At 44.4% G+C, this 12,709-nt stretch overlaps 2 protein-coding genes across 3 annotated transcripts; one reads left to right on the plus strand and one right to left on the minus strand.

Annotated features, from left to right (window-relative positions):
• Positions 1-6: 6 nt before the first annotated feature.
• On the plus strand, positions 7-7,977 carry ap1s2 (adaptor related protein complex 1 subunit sigma 2). 2 transcript variants are annotated; one of them, XM_041846854.2, is made up of 6 exons: positions 7-112; positions 914-1,092; positions 2,220-2,328; positions 2,828-2,965; positions 5,854-5,862; positions 6,354-7,977. In XM_041846854.2, exons 2-6 carry the CDS (start codon positions 914-916, stop codon positions 6,399-6,401), a joined length of 483 nt encoding a protein of 160 aa, XP_041702788.1. In that variant the 5' UTR covers positions 7-112; the 3' UTR covers positions 6,402-7,977. The 2 variants fall into 2 exon arrangements, with proteins under 2 accessions (XP_041702788.1, XP_041702789.1); XM_041846855.2 differs by lacking the exon at positions 5,854-5,862.
• On the minus strand, positions 7,870-12,676 carry zrsr2 (zinc finger (CCCH type), RNA-binding motif and serine/arginine rich 2). The gene is made up of 11 exons (XM_041846841.2): positions 12,428-12,676; positions 12,122-12,210; positions 11,829-11,898; positions 11,634-11,742; positions 11,412-11,498; positions 10,890-10,928; positions 10,610-10,722; positions 9,962-10,175; positions 9,790-9,845; positions 9,543-9,652; positions 7,870-9,399 (listed from the first exon to the last, which is right to left on the minus strand). The coding sequence occupies exons 1-11, from the start codon at positions 12,469-12,471 to the stop codon at positions 8,285-8,287; spliced, it is 2,046 nt and encodes a 681-aa protein (XP_041702775.1). The 5' UTR covers positions 12,472-12,676; the 3' UTR covers positions 7,870-8,284.
• Positions 12,677-12,709: the final 33 nt, after the last annotated feature.

A 12,709-nucleotide genomic window follows, 5' to 3' on the forward strand; every position in this document is an offset into this window, starting at 1 on the left:
TGCATCCCCCGCTGAACGGCTTGCCCACTTCACAGGGTGGGACTGCACATTTCTAAAGAATAGATTTGAATCAACAATTCATAGTGTATTTGAGTCAACAATCAAGCTAAAGGTAAGTTTTACCTCCTTATTTGTTTGGCCAGTCGTTGCAATTGCACATGTTGAAAGCAAAAGCGCACTGCGCTTCTGATATTGTCCACAAAAAGCCATTGAAAAAGTAGCTAGCTGGACATCCTTCCTGTGCATGTTAGCTGCTAGTGTTAGCTAGCCAAAGATTCTTCCCCTGTCCATCTCTGAGCTAGCTTTACACTCAAATTTGCTGGATATACTGAGGGCCATAAGCTAGCTAACTAATGTACTGAGAGCAAAAACAACAACTAGGCTAGCTAGTTATATGACTAGGAAATTGTATTTGATTTGATAGGCAAATCCTCAGTTGGCTAGATAGTTAGACAGAGAAGCCCATATGAGGTCTTGACTATGGAGAATACCTTTAACTAGCTATGGAAGCCAACTACCATTATGTTTTGCTACTTTACCTCCTTGCTCCAACATACACCCTCACCCTGCCTCTGGATTGATGACTTTACTAAACAGACTGGGTTCAAGTCTCCTGTGGGCCTTAAAACAGAATCATCCCAATGAGCTAAAGCCCACCAAACCACCCGTACTACACTTGTATTGATCCATGTCTCCTCTCATATCTCCTCTCCCCATCCCACTCTCCTGTCCTCTACTCTGTCCTTCTCTCATTCTCCGTCTCTCTCCTCCTCTCCTGTCCTCTCCTTTGTCCTTCTCTCATTCTCCGTCTCTCTCCTCCTCTCCTGTCCTCTCCTCTGTCCTTCTCATCTCCGTCTTTCTCCTCTCATTCTCCCTTTCCTCTGTCCTCATCTCTTCTCCTCCCTCCCACCAGATGCAGTTCATGCTGCTGTTCAGTCGGCAGGGGAAGCTGCGGCTGCAGAAGTGGTATGTTCCCCTGTCAGACAAGGAGAGGAAGAAGATCTCCAGGGACCTGGTCCAGACCATTCTAGCCCGCAAGCCCAAGATGTGCTCCTTCCTGGAATGGAGGGACCTCAAGATCGTCTACAAGAGGTCAGAGACAGACAGGGTTAATGGGGGGAAATGTGGACTCCATCTGAAAGGGTTGAGGTCAATTAAGGAAGGGAATTTCACAATCTTTGTTAAAGGTTTCACTTCCTGAAATTGCCTTATTTGAAAACGAAATTGATCTCAAACTCTACTCGCTAATGTCTCAAACCACTATACTACAATTATGCCAAGCTTCAGAAGTTTGTTTTTCAATAACACTTTCCTGCTAGGGAGGTACCCTTACTGTAACGGTTTGTTTTCAGTCAGGGTGCCATTTTGTTACTGCACTCAAACTTCTCAGAATGGTGAAGGCCGTCTGATGCTACAATATGATATGTTTGTCAGAATGTGGCCCAAGGCTAGTGCCTTTGTTGTTTATCCCTGTATTATCCTGTCTTCCAGACACACCAGCCTGTATTTCTGTTGTTTATCCCTGTATTATCCTGTCTTCCAGATACGCCAGCCTGTATTTCTGTTGTTTATCCCTGTATTATCCTGTCTTCCAGATACGCCAGCCTGTATTTCTGTTGTTTATCCCTGTATTATCCTGTCTTCCAGACACGCCAGCCTGTATTTCTGTTGTTTATCCCTGTATTATCCTGTCTTCCAGATACGCCAGCCTGTATTTCTGCTGTTTATCCCTGTATTATCCTGTCTTCCAGACACGCCAGCCTGTATTTCTGCTGTTTATCCCTGTATTATCCTGTCTTCCAGATACGCCCGCCTGTATTTCTGCTGTTTATCCCTGTATTATCCTGTCTTCCAGACACGCCAGCCTGTATTTCTACGTTTTATCCCTGTATTATCCTGTCTTCCAGATACGCCAGCCTGTATTTCTGCTGTTTATCCCTGTATTATCCTGTCTTCCAGATACGCCCGCCTGTATTTCTGCTGTTTATCCCTGTATTATCCTGTCTTCCAGACACGCCAGCCTGTATTTCTACGTTTTATCCCTGTATTATCCTGTCTTCCAGATACGCCAGCCTGTATTTCTGTTGTTTATCCCTGTATTATCCTGTCTTCCAGACACGCCAGCCTGTATTTCTGCTGTTTATCCCTGTATTATCCTGTCTTCCAGATACGCCAGCCTGTATTTCTGTTGTTTATCCCTGTATTATCCTGTCTTCCAGATACGCCAGCCTGTATTTCTGCTGTGCAGTGGAGGACCAAGACAATGAGCTCATCACACTGGAGATCATCCACAGATACGTAGAGCTGCTGGATAAGTACTTTGGCAGTGTGAGTTTTCATATTTCCCACTGCTGCTGTTCTCTGTGGTCCTGTTGGTGTTCATGACAGTGGCCATATTGTTCTCTCTGTGGTCCTGTTGGTGTTCATGACAGTGGCCATATTGTTCTCTCTGTGGTCCTGTTGGTGTTCATGAAAGTGGCCATATTGTTCTCTCTGTGGTCCTGTTTGTGTTCATGACAGTGGCCATATTGTTCTCTCTGTGGTCCTGTTTGTGTTCATGACAGTGGCCATATTATGTTAAAGCACCATTGCTTACCGCCTATCCAAATGATCAGATCTGTAAGAGAGGGAAGAAGTATACATGTTGTTATTGGAACAGGGTCTGGGTGTTCCCTGTGTCTAATGGAGCTGTTCAAATTGATTTACCATTTGGAATAAATACATTGTAAATGAGCTCTCACATTAAAAACAGTAAGAAAACATAGCCAAGGACAAGTACTTACAATGAGTTCCCTCTTGGTGTCTAATGTGTCTGTCTCCGTCTCAGGTGTGTGAGCTGGACATCATCTTTAACTTTGAGAAGGCATACTTCATCCTGGATGAGTTCTTGCTGGGAGGAGAGGCTCAGGAGACGTCCAAGAAGAACGTCCTGAAGGCTATAGAGCAGGCCGACCTGCTGCAGGAGGTAAGCCTCCCCACTGACCCTTAACCTCTGACCCCAACTCTAACCCTGACCTCCAAGAAGAACGTCCTGAAGGCTATAGAGCAGGCCGACCTGCTGCAGGAGGTAAGACTCCCATCAGGGGGATCTGCTCTGTTCCTGACATCTCTGGGCTATGTCCTGGATGAGTTGGTGTTATGACGTATCTGGGCTATGTCCTGGATGAGTTGGTGTTATGACGTCTCTGGGCTATGTCCTGGATGAGTTGGTGTTATGACGTCTCTGGGCTATGCCCTGGATGAGTTGGTGTCATGACGTCTCTGGGCTATGCCCTGGATGAGTTGGTGTCATGACGTCTCTGGGCTATGCCCTGGATGAGTTGGTGTTATGACGTCTCTGGGCTATGCCCTGGATGAGTTGGTGTTATGACGTCTCTGGGCTATGCCCTGGATGAGTTGGTGTCACGACATCTCTGGGCTATGCCCTGGATGAGTTGGTGTCACGACATCTCTGGGCTATGCCCTGGATGAGTTGGTGTCACGACATCTCTGGGCTATGCCCTGGATGAGTTGGTGTCACGACATCTCTGGGCTATGCCCTGGATGAGTTGGTGTCACGACATCTCTGGGCTATGCCCTGGATGAGTTGGTGTCACGACATCTCTGGGCTATGCCCTGGATGAGTTGGTGTCACGACATCTCTGGGCTATGCCCTGGATGAGTTGGTGTCACGACAACGACATCTCTGGGCTATGCCCTGGATGAGTTGGTGTCACGACAGCGACATCTCTGGGCTATGCCCTGGATGAGTTGGTGTCACGACAGCGACATCTCTGGGCTATGCCCTGGATGAGTTGGTGTCACGACAACGACATCTCTGGGCTATGCCCTGGATGAGTTGGTGTCATGTCCTTTTTATCCATCTCTCTGACTCCTAGATGTAATTCTTGAATTGTTGAGATGATTTGCGTTAGAAGTGTTATTGTCTATAGTACTACTGTATTCAGTCTAATGTTATTCGTCTGGCAGCCTGTCGGTTGCATTGGTATTCCAGGCACTCCCACTGCCTGAGGCCACAGCCATATGACTGAACTATGGGAACCTCCCCAGGGTTGGCTGTCTGAGCTCTCACTGCCTCTATTCATAAAGAGGCCTTCACTCACTATTCAGTTCTCATTCATGACTACCTTAAGCATGAAACACTGGAGAATCAGACTGCCGATAGGTACGTATCACAGTAGACGGCCGTTCCTTCTCTTGCTAGAACAAAAGACGTGCCGACCTAGTAGCGATGAACCTGCTGTTTCTACTTTTTTTTTATTTTCTTCTAGAGCAAGTCTTTATATATTTTACGTCTAGCCAAGGAGTGTTTGCTTGAAGAAGGATTATTTTTGTTAGGTTTGATCATGTGCACTAGTTTATACAAGGCTTGGCTGACAACGTCACGAAAAGGCTTCAATGGGGCAGAAGTCTGTGTTGTTGTGATTCTGGATGGTCAGATTGCAGCTTCTGGTCATTGTTGCTAGCCATGTGGAAAAGAGTAGGTGGCTCATTTCGACTACTTTAATATTGTTCTATCAACAGACCTCGGTGCTTATTATCGGATGTATTAGGTTACAAAACCCGACTTTTTATATATAATGTTAATGATATGTTCGAGAAAGACCCCACTGAACGATTCAGAACATGAAGAGTCATATTTGTCTTGGTAAAATTTATTTTATAGCATAAGGAAGTGAAATGCAATCACCAAAGCTCGTTTTCACCCACTTTGGGCAGAGTGGGTGGACATCCTATGTATTTGAGTGACAACAAGTGCTCATTTTGCAAATGTATTTATGTTTTCAATAAACATTGGAGAAGAAATATAGTTTACATGTTGTCAACAATCTAATCAAAAGAAAACCATCATGCTCTAACAGAAGCTTGGCTGGTGCATAAAACCTGCGAATTCAGACAAAGAACAATGTAAGCCAACCACGTCTCTGCTAAACAACAAACCCATCTCGTAGTTAGCGTTAGCTTGCTGAGCCCGGCAGTCACACACACATCATATGAAACGAATGAGGTGGTAAGTGCAACACAATGCACACAACACTAAATGCTTTACCAAGCTGTCTATCTGGCCACTGTCGCTAGTAACATTATAATTAAATCACAATGGATTCGATTCCATGAAGCAGCTGCCTGTAGCTGGCTGCTGAGAGTCACTTTACCTAGCTAGCACATCATGCTAACCATTTAGCTGACGTTAGCCAGCTAGCTAAAAGTCTATATACGGGCTGTATGCGATTATAGCGAGTAAAAAAATAAATAATAATATTGCTAGTTATCTAGCTGTGTTCATCTGGCTAGTATCAACAAGGGCTTTCTACAACAATAGCAACGTTAGTGCAGCTAGCTAACGTTGACTAAACTTGACCATAAAGCAACACACACGGACATCCATTGCCAAACAATGCTACTGCCACCTTCTGGTTTGGAGTATTTTGACGAGGCTGAGTGGCTGACGACTTCAAGGTCTTTGCTGTGTGACAACCCTGTTCAGAGGTGCTAAGTACTGTCGGCAGGCGAACGGTTGACAATCCTACCGTGTGTCTGAGCTATTATTGATGAAAGACCTTTATTAATAGACCAATTTGAAGCCACAACTAATCAGTCTGGATTGGACATTTGGTGCCTTTCCTTTATTGCTAATTTAGACCACAGGAGGTTAGTGGCACCTAAATTGGGGAGGACGGGCTCGTGGTAATGGCTGGAGCGGAATGGTATCAAACACATGGTCTGATGCCCTTCCATTTGCAGCCAATATAATGAGCCGTCCTCACCTCCACTGATTTAGACCAACTGCTCTAGCGTCAGTTGTATTGAAAAAGTGCTTTTCTCTCCTTTCTGTGCTTCACCTCCTGCTAGGATGCCAAAGTAAGTGTTACTGTTACATTTACCAAGGGGTGCAACTTTCACTGGGGACAGGGGGGACATCCCCCCCCCTCCCCTCCCCCACACATATTCTGAAATTGCATTTTTGTCCACCTCCCAGTTTTATCATTGGAATGTGATACAAATCAAGGCAACGGTGTGCTTTAGGACCATGCGGACGCCTCCGAGAGGTCGGGTAGGCTGTTTTGGAGTGTTTATCCGACAAAAAAAATACAAATTAATAATACTTATGTCCCCCTCACTTCTAAAACCAAAGTTGCACCCCTGCATTTACCTGATATGCATTGTTTAATAGTAGCGTTGGAGCAGTTACTCAAGTCATTGCATTTAGGCTACATGCTCTTGCTTAGTCTCCACAAAGACCTTTTTCTTGTATGCACTCCACTCCATAAACCAATTAAACTCTGGTCCATCTTCAGAGACTGGCTGCAGTGCCTTATCCATCTCAACTATCCTCTTTTCTGTTACCTTAGGAAGCTGAAGCCCCACGGAGTGTCCTGGAGGAGATCGGCCTGACATAAACTCCCGCCCTCCATCACTGCCCCAACCATCTCCCTCTCTTTACTCTCTCTCTCTCTTCACAGGGCCCACACATCTTTCTTTCTCTCTCTCCCCCTCTTGTTCTTGCTCTCTCTCTCCTTTAATGTGTAGTGGTGTTGTCTTGTACTAAAACTCTATGATGTTGCTAATATTACTTGTGCCAACTGTCTGTTCCTTTTTTGTACCATGCCTCGTCTACACCCGCTGTCACCTTTTTGAAACCCCTATGGTATATGTAGCCAGTAGCCACAAACTACACCAATAATAACATATCTCACCCACCTTCCTTAAGTCAGTGTTTTGTTGTACATGTCCATGATGGCCACTTTAACTTCAGTCTAGACAATGGAAAACAATTCAAAGTATTTCATAAAGAGTAAGATAAACCCCATGTTACTTGAATGGGATTTTCACAAGTAAAGTAAGCAAAGCGATGTCAGTATTTTTAAAGAAGTGTTACAGTTAAAAGTATTCATGTTCATTCTTTCATTGTTTGACCAAAGAACACTGTGTTATAATCATTCTATAGTTTTGAAGATAAATGGTGTTTAGGGAAAAATATGCGCTCTCTCTCAGGGTTGGGGTCAATTCCATTCCATTTCAATTCAGAAAGTAAAATTGACCATTTCAATTTTTACTCACTGAAAAGCATGGAAGGACATTTGCATTGGAATATCAGTGTATTCCTGAATTGAAATGGAATTGACCCCAGCCTTGTTCTGTGTAGCCCGAGTCCCAGATCTTTGTGCTGTCTTGCTACGGCCTATGTCGTTCCATATGTTCAGTTGGAAAGACCGCACAAACACAACTGGGACTCAGCCCACTCTGCATGCTTTACAAAGGCAAGGGAAGACTAACACCAGTGCAAATGAACAAGAAGGGATTCTGTTACTAATCAAACTTCTATTCATCACACAATGCTTTAACTGTCAATGAAAATGCATTTAGGGAACTTGTTTCGTAGCCTGGTTCTGAACTGAATTGTTCTGTTCATTAAGTGAAGCGATCTTCAAACTGACCTATTCAGTTTGGATTCAGCCAGGCTACTTGTTATGAGGAAGGTTGTGACAATTGAAGCACAAATCATGAGGTACTCCCACTACATCACTGCCTGTGCTTAGTGCACACAGACATGACCAGTTGTTATTGAACTGTTTACAAAAACCGTGGGTTAAGGAAGCCTAAACCTATTGCAATTTCCTGTCTACCGTACATCAGACTGCTCAGGCAATCCTTTACCAATGACTAGAATGGTGTCCTGTTAGGACATTTTAATGTTCTCTGTATCTGTCAGCTTGTACTGTATTTGCTCTTTAACTGTGGTTACATCCAAAATGGCACCCTATTCCCTACATAGTGCACTACTTTTGGCCAGAGCCTATGAAGAAGTGCACTATATAGGGAATAGGGCGCCATGTCTTGCTCCTGTGTACCTTATGAATCATCTCATAGTATTGCATTTTTATTTTTTATTTTTAACACAGCCAACATTGTCACTACTTTAGTTCTCTCAAACACCGCAAATCATTAACAATAAATGTCTCTGGCTTATCAGAATGGTTGTTTGGCCTTTTTTGCTTTTTTCCACAGAAAATGTCTCAAGTGTGTGTGCAAGAAACAAGGTTCAATTCGAGGTCAAAGAGCAAATGCTCTCGAGTTACTTTTTGCAATAAAAATATACATTATGTATAAAAAAATTTACACAATGGTCACATCTTACATTTGGAACAAACTAACATTCGTGAAAGCTAGGTTGAGCAGTGAACATTGAAATGAAATCAGTCAATGCATAAACAGAAGTGTACCCTTCAAAATGGCCATAGCAGTCACAGTGAAGTCCATAGAGAACACTCATTTAATTCAACTATGGTTCATCATCGTCAGGGGAATCAGGCAGCGTCTCAGGTCGCTCCTGTTCACATTCCTCTTCAGGCACACTGGGTGGAGAGGGAGACTCCTGCTTGAGCAAGATACTATGGAGGTCTGGAGAGAGTGCGTTTGCCTCAGGAGTACTGTTGTCCGTGTCCCCAGGAGTCTGAGTGATGTTGTCCACATTCCCAGGGCTAGGAGAAGGGACAACAGGTGAACAGGGAGCCTCTTCCTTGACCTGGGTCTGGATGTCTGAAGTGACTGCATTATCAAGAGTCTCAGACTCACACTTAGGCAACAGACTAAGTATCGCATTTGCCCTAGCAGTCTCCTGGGTAGCGTTGACTACATCATGAGGAGTCTGGGTACTGCTGTCTACATCATCAAGGTTTGGAGAGGGTTTCTCATTCCCTGACTCTGCAGATGAACTCTGACCCCCAAACGACTGATTATTTTTGTCTCTCCTGCGTTTTCTCTTGCTCTTCTTCTTTTTGCTTTTTTTGGAGTGTTTGTGGCGTGATGGAGTTGTGGCGCTGCTGTCGTCGGCCGGCTGCTTGTCTTCTTGGGATGTTTTCTTGGGGCTCCCACGTCTCTTCCTCTTGGAGGACTCTTTGGGGCTGGCTGATCTGGATCTCCTGTGGGACGTCCCCCTACTAGACTCTGTGGGTGAACCCCTCCGCCCCTCTCTCTTGCTCCCATACCGCATGTCTCTGTCCCTACTCCTGTCCCTACTCCTGTCTCTGTCCCTACTCCTGTCTCTGTCCCTACTCCTGTCCCTGTCCCTCCTATCTCTGTCCCTACTCCTCGACCTGGGTCTGGCACTGGTACGACTGATCCAGGACCTGTCACTCTGAACACTGGCTCTCCTTTGGGCTATTCTACTCTCCCTGCTCCTCTCCCCCCGTCGGCTCTGTGACCTCTCAGTCCAGGAGGAGCGGTTACTCCTCTCAGAGAACCGGCCCCCAGCGAAAGACCCGGTACCCCCTCCTCCCCGGTCGGGGGACATGTGCAGGTCCCTGTCCGCCTCCCAGAACTCGTTTCCAGGGTTACGATACACGTGCAGGAAGTTGCAGTGCTTTCCTTTCGGACACTTCTGTCGGTCAAACAAACCTGCGGAGGAACACCGTGATCAAACAAATACTAGGGGCTTTATTGATAATATACACAACTTATGACTAGCATAAGTCTGTAAAAATCAGTGTAGGTAGGTGTATTGTAGTTCTCAGATTTCCTTTTTTGTTCCATTCACTCACCACATATAGCAGTCTTCCATCTGGTGACGGGAGAGAACTCACACTGGAGCTGTTTACCAGCGTACCATCTTCCATTGAACATCATGAAGGCCTCTCTGCACTGCTCCTCGCTAAAGAAACAGACAGCAAAGACAAAATGAAGACTGTAAAGATACACTACTTTATTACTCAGAATTGAGGAACACCGTTGGTTCTTCACCTACAAAACTTATCAGACCATTTTTCATAAGTTGCTTAGTTTACTTACGTATCAAACTGGACATAAACATTTCCTCTCAAATGTGGCTCGAAGTTGCAGCTGACCTGAAGAGAGAGAGAGAGAGAGAAAACGAGAGAGGAGTTTGATTCATTGCCCCTCAGAGTGGATAGGTCTCATTTCCATTGACGCACTCCTTCCAGTCCAGCATCATCATGTTCACCTTAAACTGCACCACCTTGCCAGCGGTCCTGAACTCAGGAAGTACGTCCTCGTAGAAATCCACAAACTGCTGTTGCACCTCCTCCTCGCTGTGCTCCAGACAGGCGTCTGTATCATAGTCGTCCCGTGACCTCTGGTCCATCCCGAAAGTCGCAAACATCCCCCGGATCATCAGAGTAGGGCTGGACGGGGGGTGGACATGCTTACGAGAGCACCTGACCAATCAGGTAAGCAAGAGAAGAGTTCATTAGTTGAACGCTAATGTAAAGAGAATATGGTATACAAATGACTGTGTACTGTGCAGTATTCTGAAAGATGAGCCTCATTTGAGGAGAACTAATATGAAATAGCTTCCCAGGACTCCCTGGAAAATGGTGGTGGACTATCCTAGCTAAAAAATAAATAATAATAATAATTATTATTATTGTAAATAAGAATGTGGTCCTCTGTAGCCCAATTGGTAGAGCATGGCGCTTGTAACGCCAGGGTAGTGGGTTCGATCCCCGGGACCACCCATACGTAAAAATGTATGCACACATGACTGTAAATCGCTTTGGATAAAAGCGTCTGCTAAATGGCATATTATAATAATAGTACAATTATTTTATTTTTTAATGAAATGTCTTTCCGATTTAGAACCATTACCAACCTGTCGCCGAAGCGGCAGGCTCCAGTTTTGAGGAAGAAGGGGCAGTTAGCCCGGTCTTGCTCCGTGCCAAAATCTGGAGCCTCAGGGTTTCTCCAGGGACCCCCATTCTCCAGCTACACTCAAAACAGGAAGTAGAATAGGTTTGTTTCTTTAATAATTGCAAACTCATCCTTGTGTAAAATCTAACCGGTTTACAGAAAATTGTCCATCAAAGACGGTCAAGAGAGCTTTCCAAACATAAACCTGGTATGCAATATGCATTTGGTTTGTTTCTTCATACCTGACTCTCAGCCTGGTCCAACATTTTCTGTACAGCTTCCTATAAATGGTGCAAACATAGGATGGGCTGGTGAAAACCTGCAGTGGCATATCTGGATATCTGTTACTGCAAGTCAAGAATCTCTTACCAGTGGTTGAAAGCGAGCCACAAAATATATGTCTTTGTACACTATACATAAGAACTGCAAAGTTGTGTGTGTATTTTTTTCCCTGAGCAGTATGAGAATAACCAGATGACATGAGGAAACCAATCCAGAGATAAAAGATACATCCTTGTCCCATGGCAGCACGGACCTGTAGTTGTGTCACTCTTTGTGTGTATCTTAGTTAAGGTTTTTGCGTGTATCACAGTTAAGGAAAAACACAAGTGGATGTCTGAGGCAAAACACTTTCACACATACCAAAAAACACATTACTGTGTAATATTTCTTAAAAAGTTAAAACCATTGTGTGAATACAAATACAAAAGGAAGAGGATATGTAGCTTTTCATTGTGTGTTTATCCTCCTGGTGCACGTTTCACCTCTCTGTCTCTCTTCTCCTGTTGCTTCTGTTCCTTCTCCTCTTCCTCTCTCCTCTGCTGGGCCTCCCATTCCTCCTTTATCCTCGCCTGCAGACATGGAAAGAGGTTACAGAGATTCTTTCATTGAAGCATGGGGGGGGGCAGCCTCTGCACTTCTTTTGGCCTGAGCTCTGGTTAAACTTAGGGAATAGGGTGCCATTTTACATTGTAACAGTTCTGTACCTCCTCTTCCGCCTGTCTCTTCCTTGCAGTTTCTTCCCTCTCCCACCGGAGTCTGAATTCCTGCTGGGCCAGCCTCTCCCTCTCCAGCCACTCCTGTTCTAGTCGCTGTCTGAATACAGGACACATGGAACAATATTACAGACTCTGAAAAATGTCCATTGCTTATCAATTTATAACTGTAGAGATATTTGCTACCTTTCTTCCTCAGCCTTCCTTTCCTCTTCATCATCTTCTTGCTCTGATGGAGAATCATCTTCTCCATTTTCTATGCGTTTAGGGAGACGAATTAGAGCTCGTCAATGGATGGTTAGACATTCAGAATACATAGTCGCCGTCGGTAATTATGCTGATCAACAACTGGCTAGTAGTATAGATAATATCCGCATGAGGCCTTTTGGTAGGCCGTCATTGTAAATAAGAATGTGTTCACAACTGACTTGCCTAGTTAAATAAAGGTTAAATAATAATATATAACCACTGTGACATACCACCAGATTCTCTGACTTGGGCTTTGGCCAGGGCTTGGCGTTTTCGTTTTCTTCTTTGTTTCTTCTTCAAAGATGCCCTGCGTTTTTGACTGTGGGGAAATATAACAAGGCATGGGTTGTCTAAATTACTAGCTATTAAGTGTTTGTCAACACAGTCCCTGCGAGCTTGCTAGTTAGCTACTTGACGAACATAACTAGCAAGCTTGCAGCACTGCGTTGTGATTCTTTGTCACCTCCATGAATATCAATCAATTTCAAGTTTACATGACATAAAACATCAGATTAACGACAATTATCTTAACATACCCCAATGAGGGTGCAGACACCGCAGAAGGCATGGATGCTGCCATTTTACAGAAAACTCATTCAATTCGACAGGGGTCAAAGTTGAACATTTCCCTCGTCGTTTGAAATCGTTGTTATAATCGTTTAAAAAGAATATGACTTGCACCATATGAACCGTTCATTTTTACTATCACCATAAACTTTACATTTGTCTTCGAAAATGTTTCGATAACGCATGAATTTTGAGACGTTCGATTATAAAGAACTTCCTGGTCATATCTGCGCACGCGCCGTTACTACAGT

Source organism: Coregonus clupeaformis, chromosome 24, assembly GCF_020615455.1.
Source record: "Coregonus clupeaformis isolate EN_2021a chromosome 24, ASM2061545v1, whole genome shotgun sequence".
Classification (NCBI taxonomy): Eukaryota; Metazoa; Chordata; class Actinopteri; order Salmoniformes; family Salmonidae; genus Coregonus; species Coregonus clupeaformis.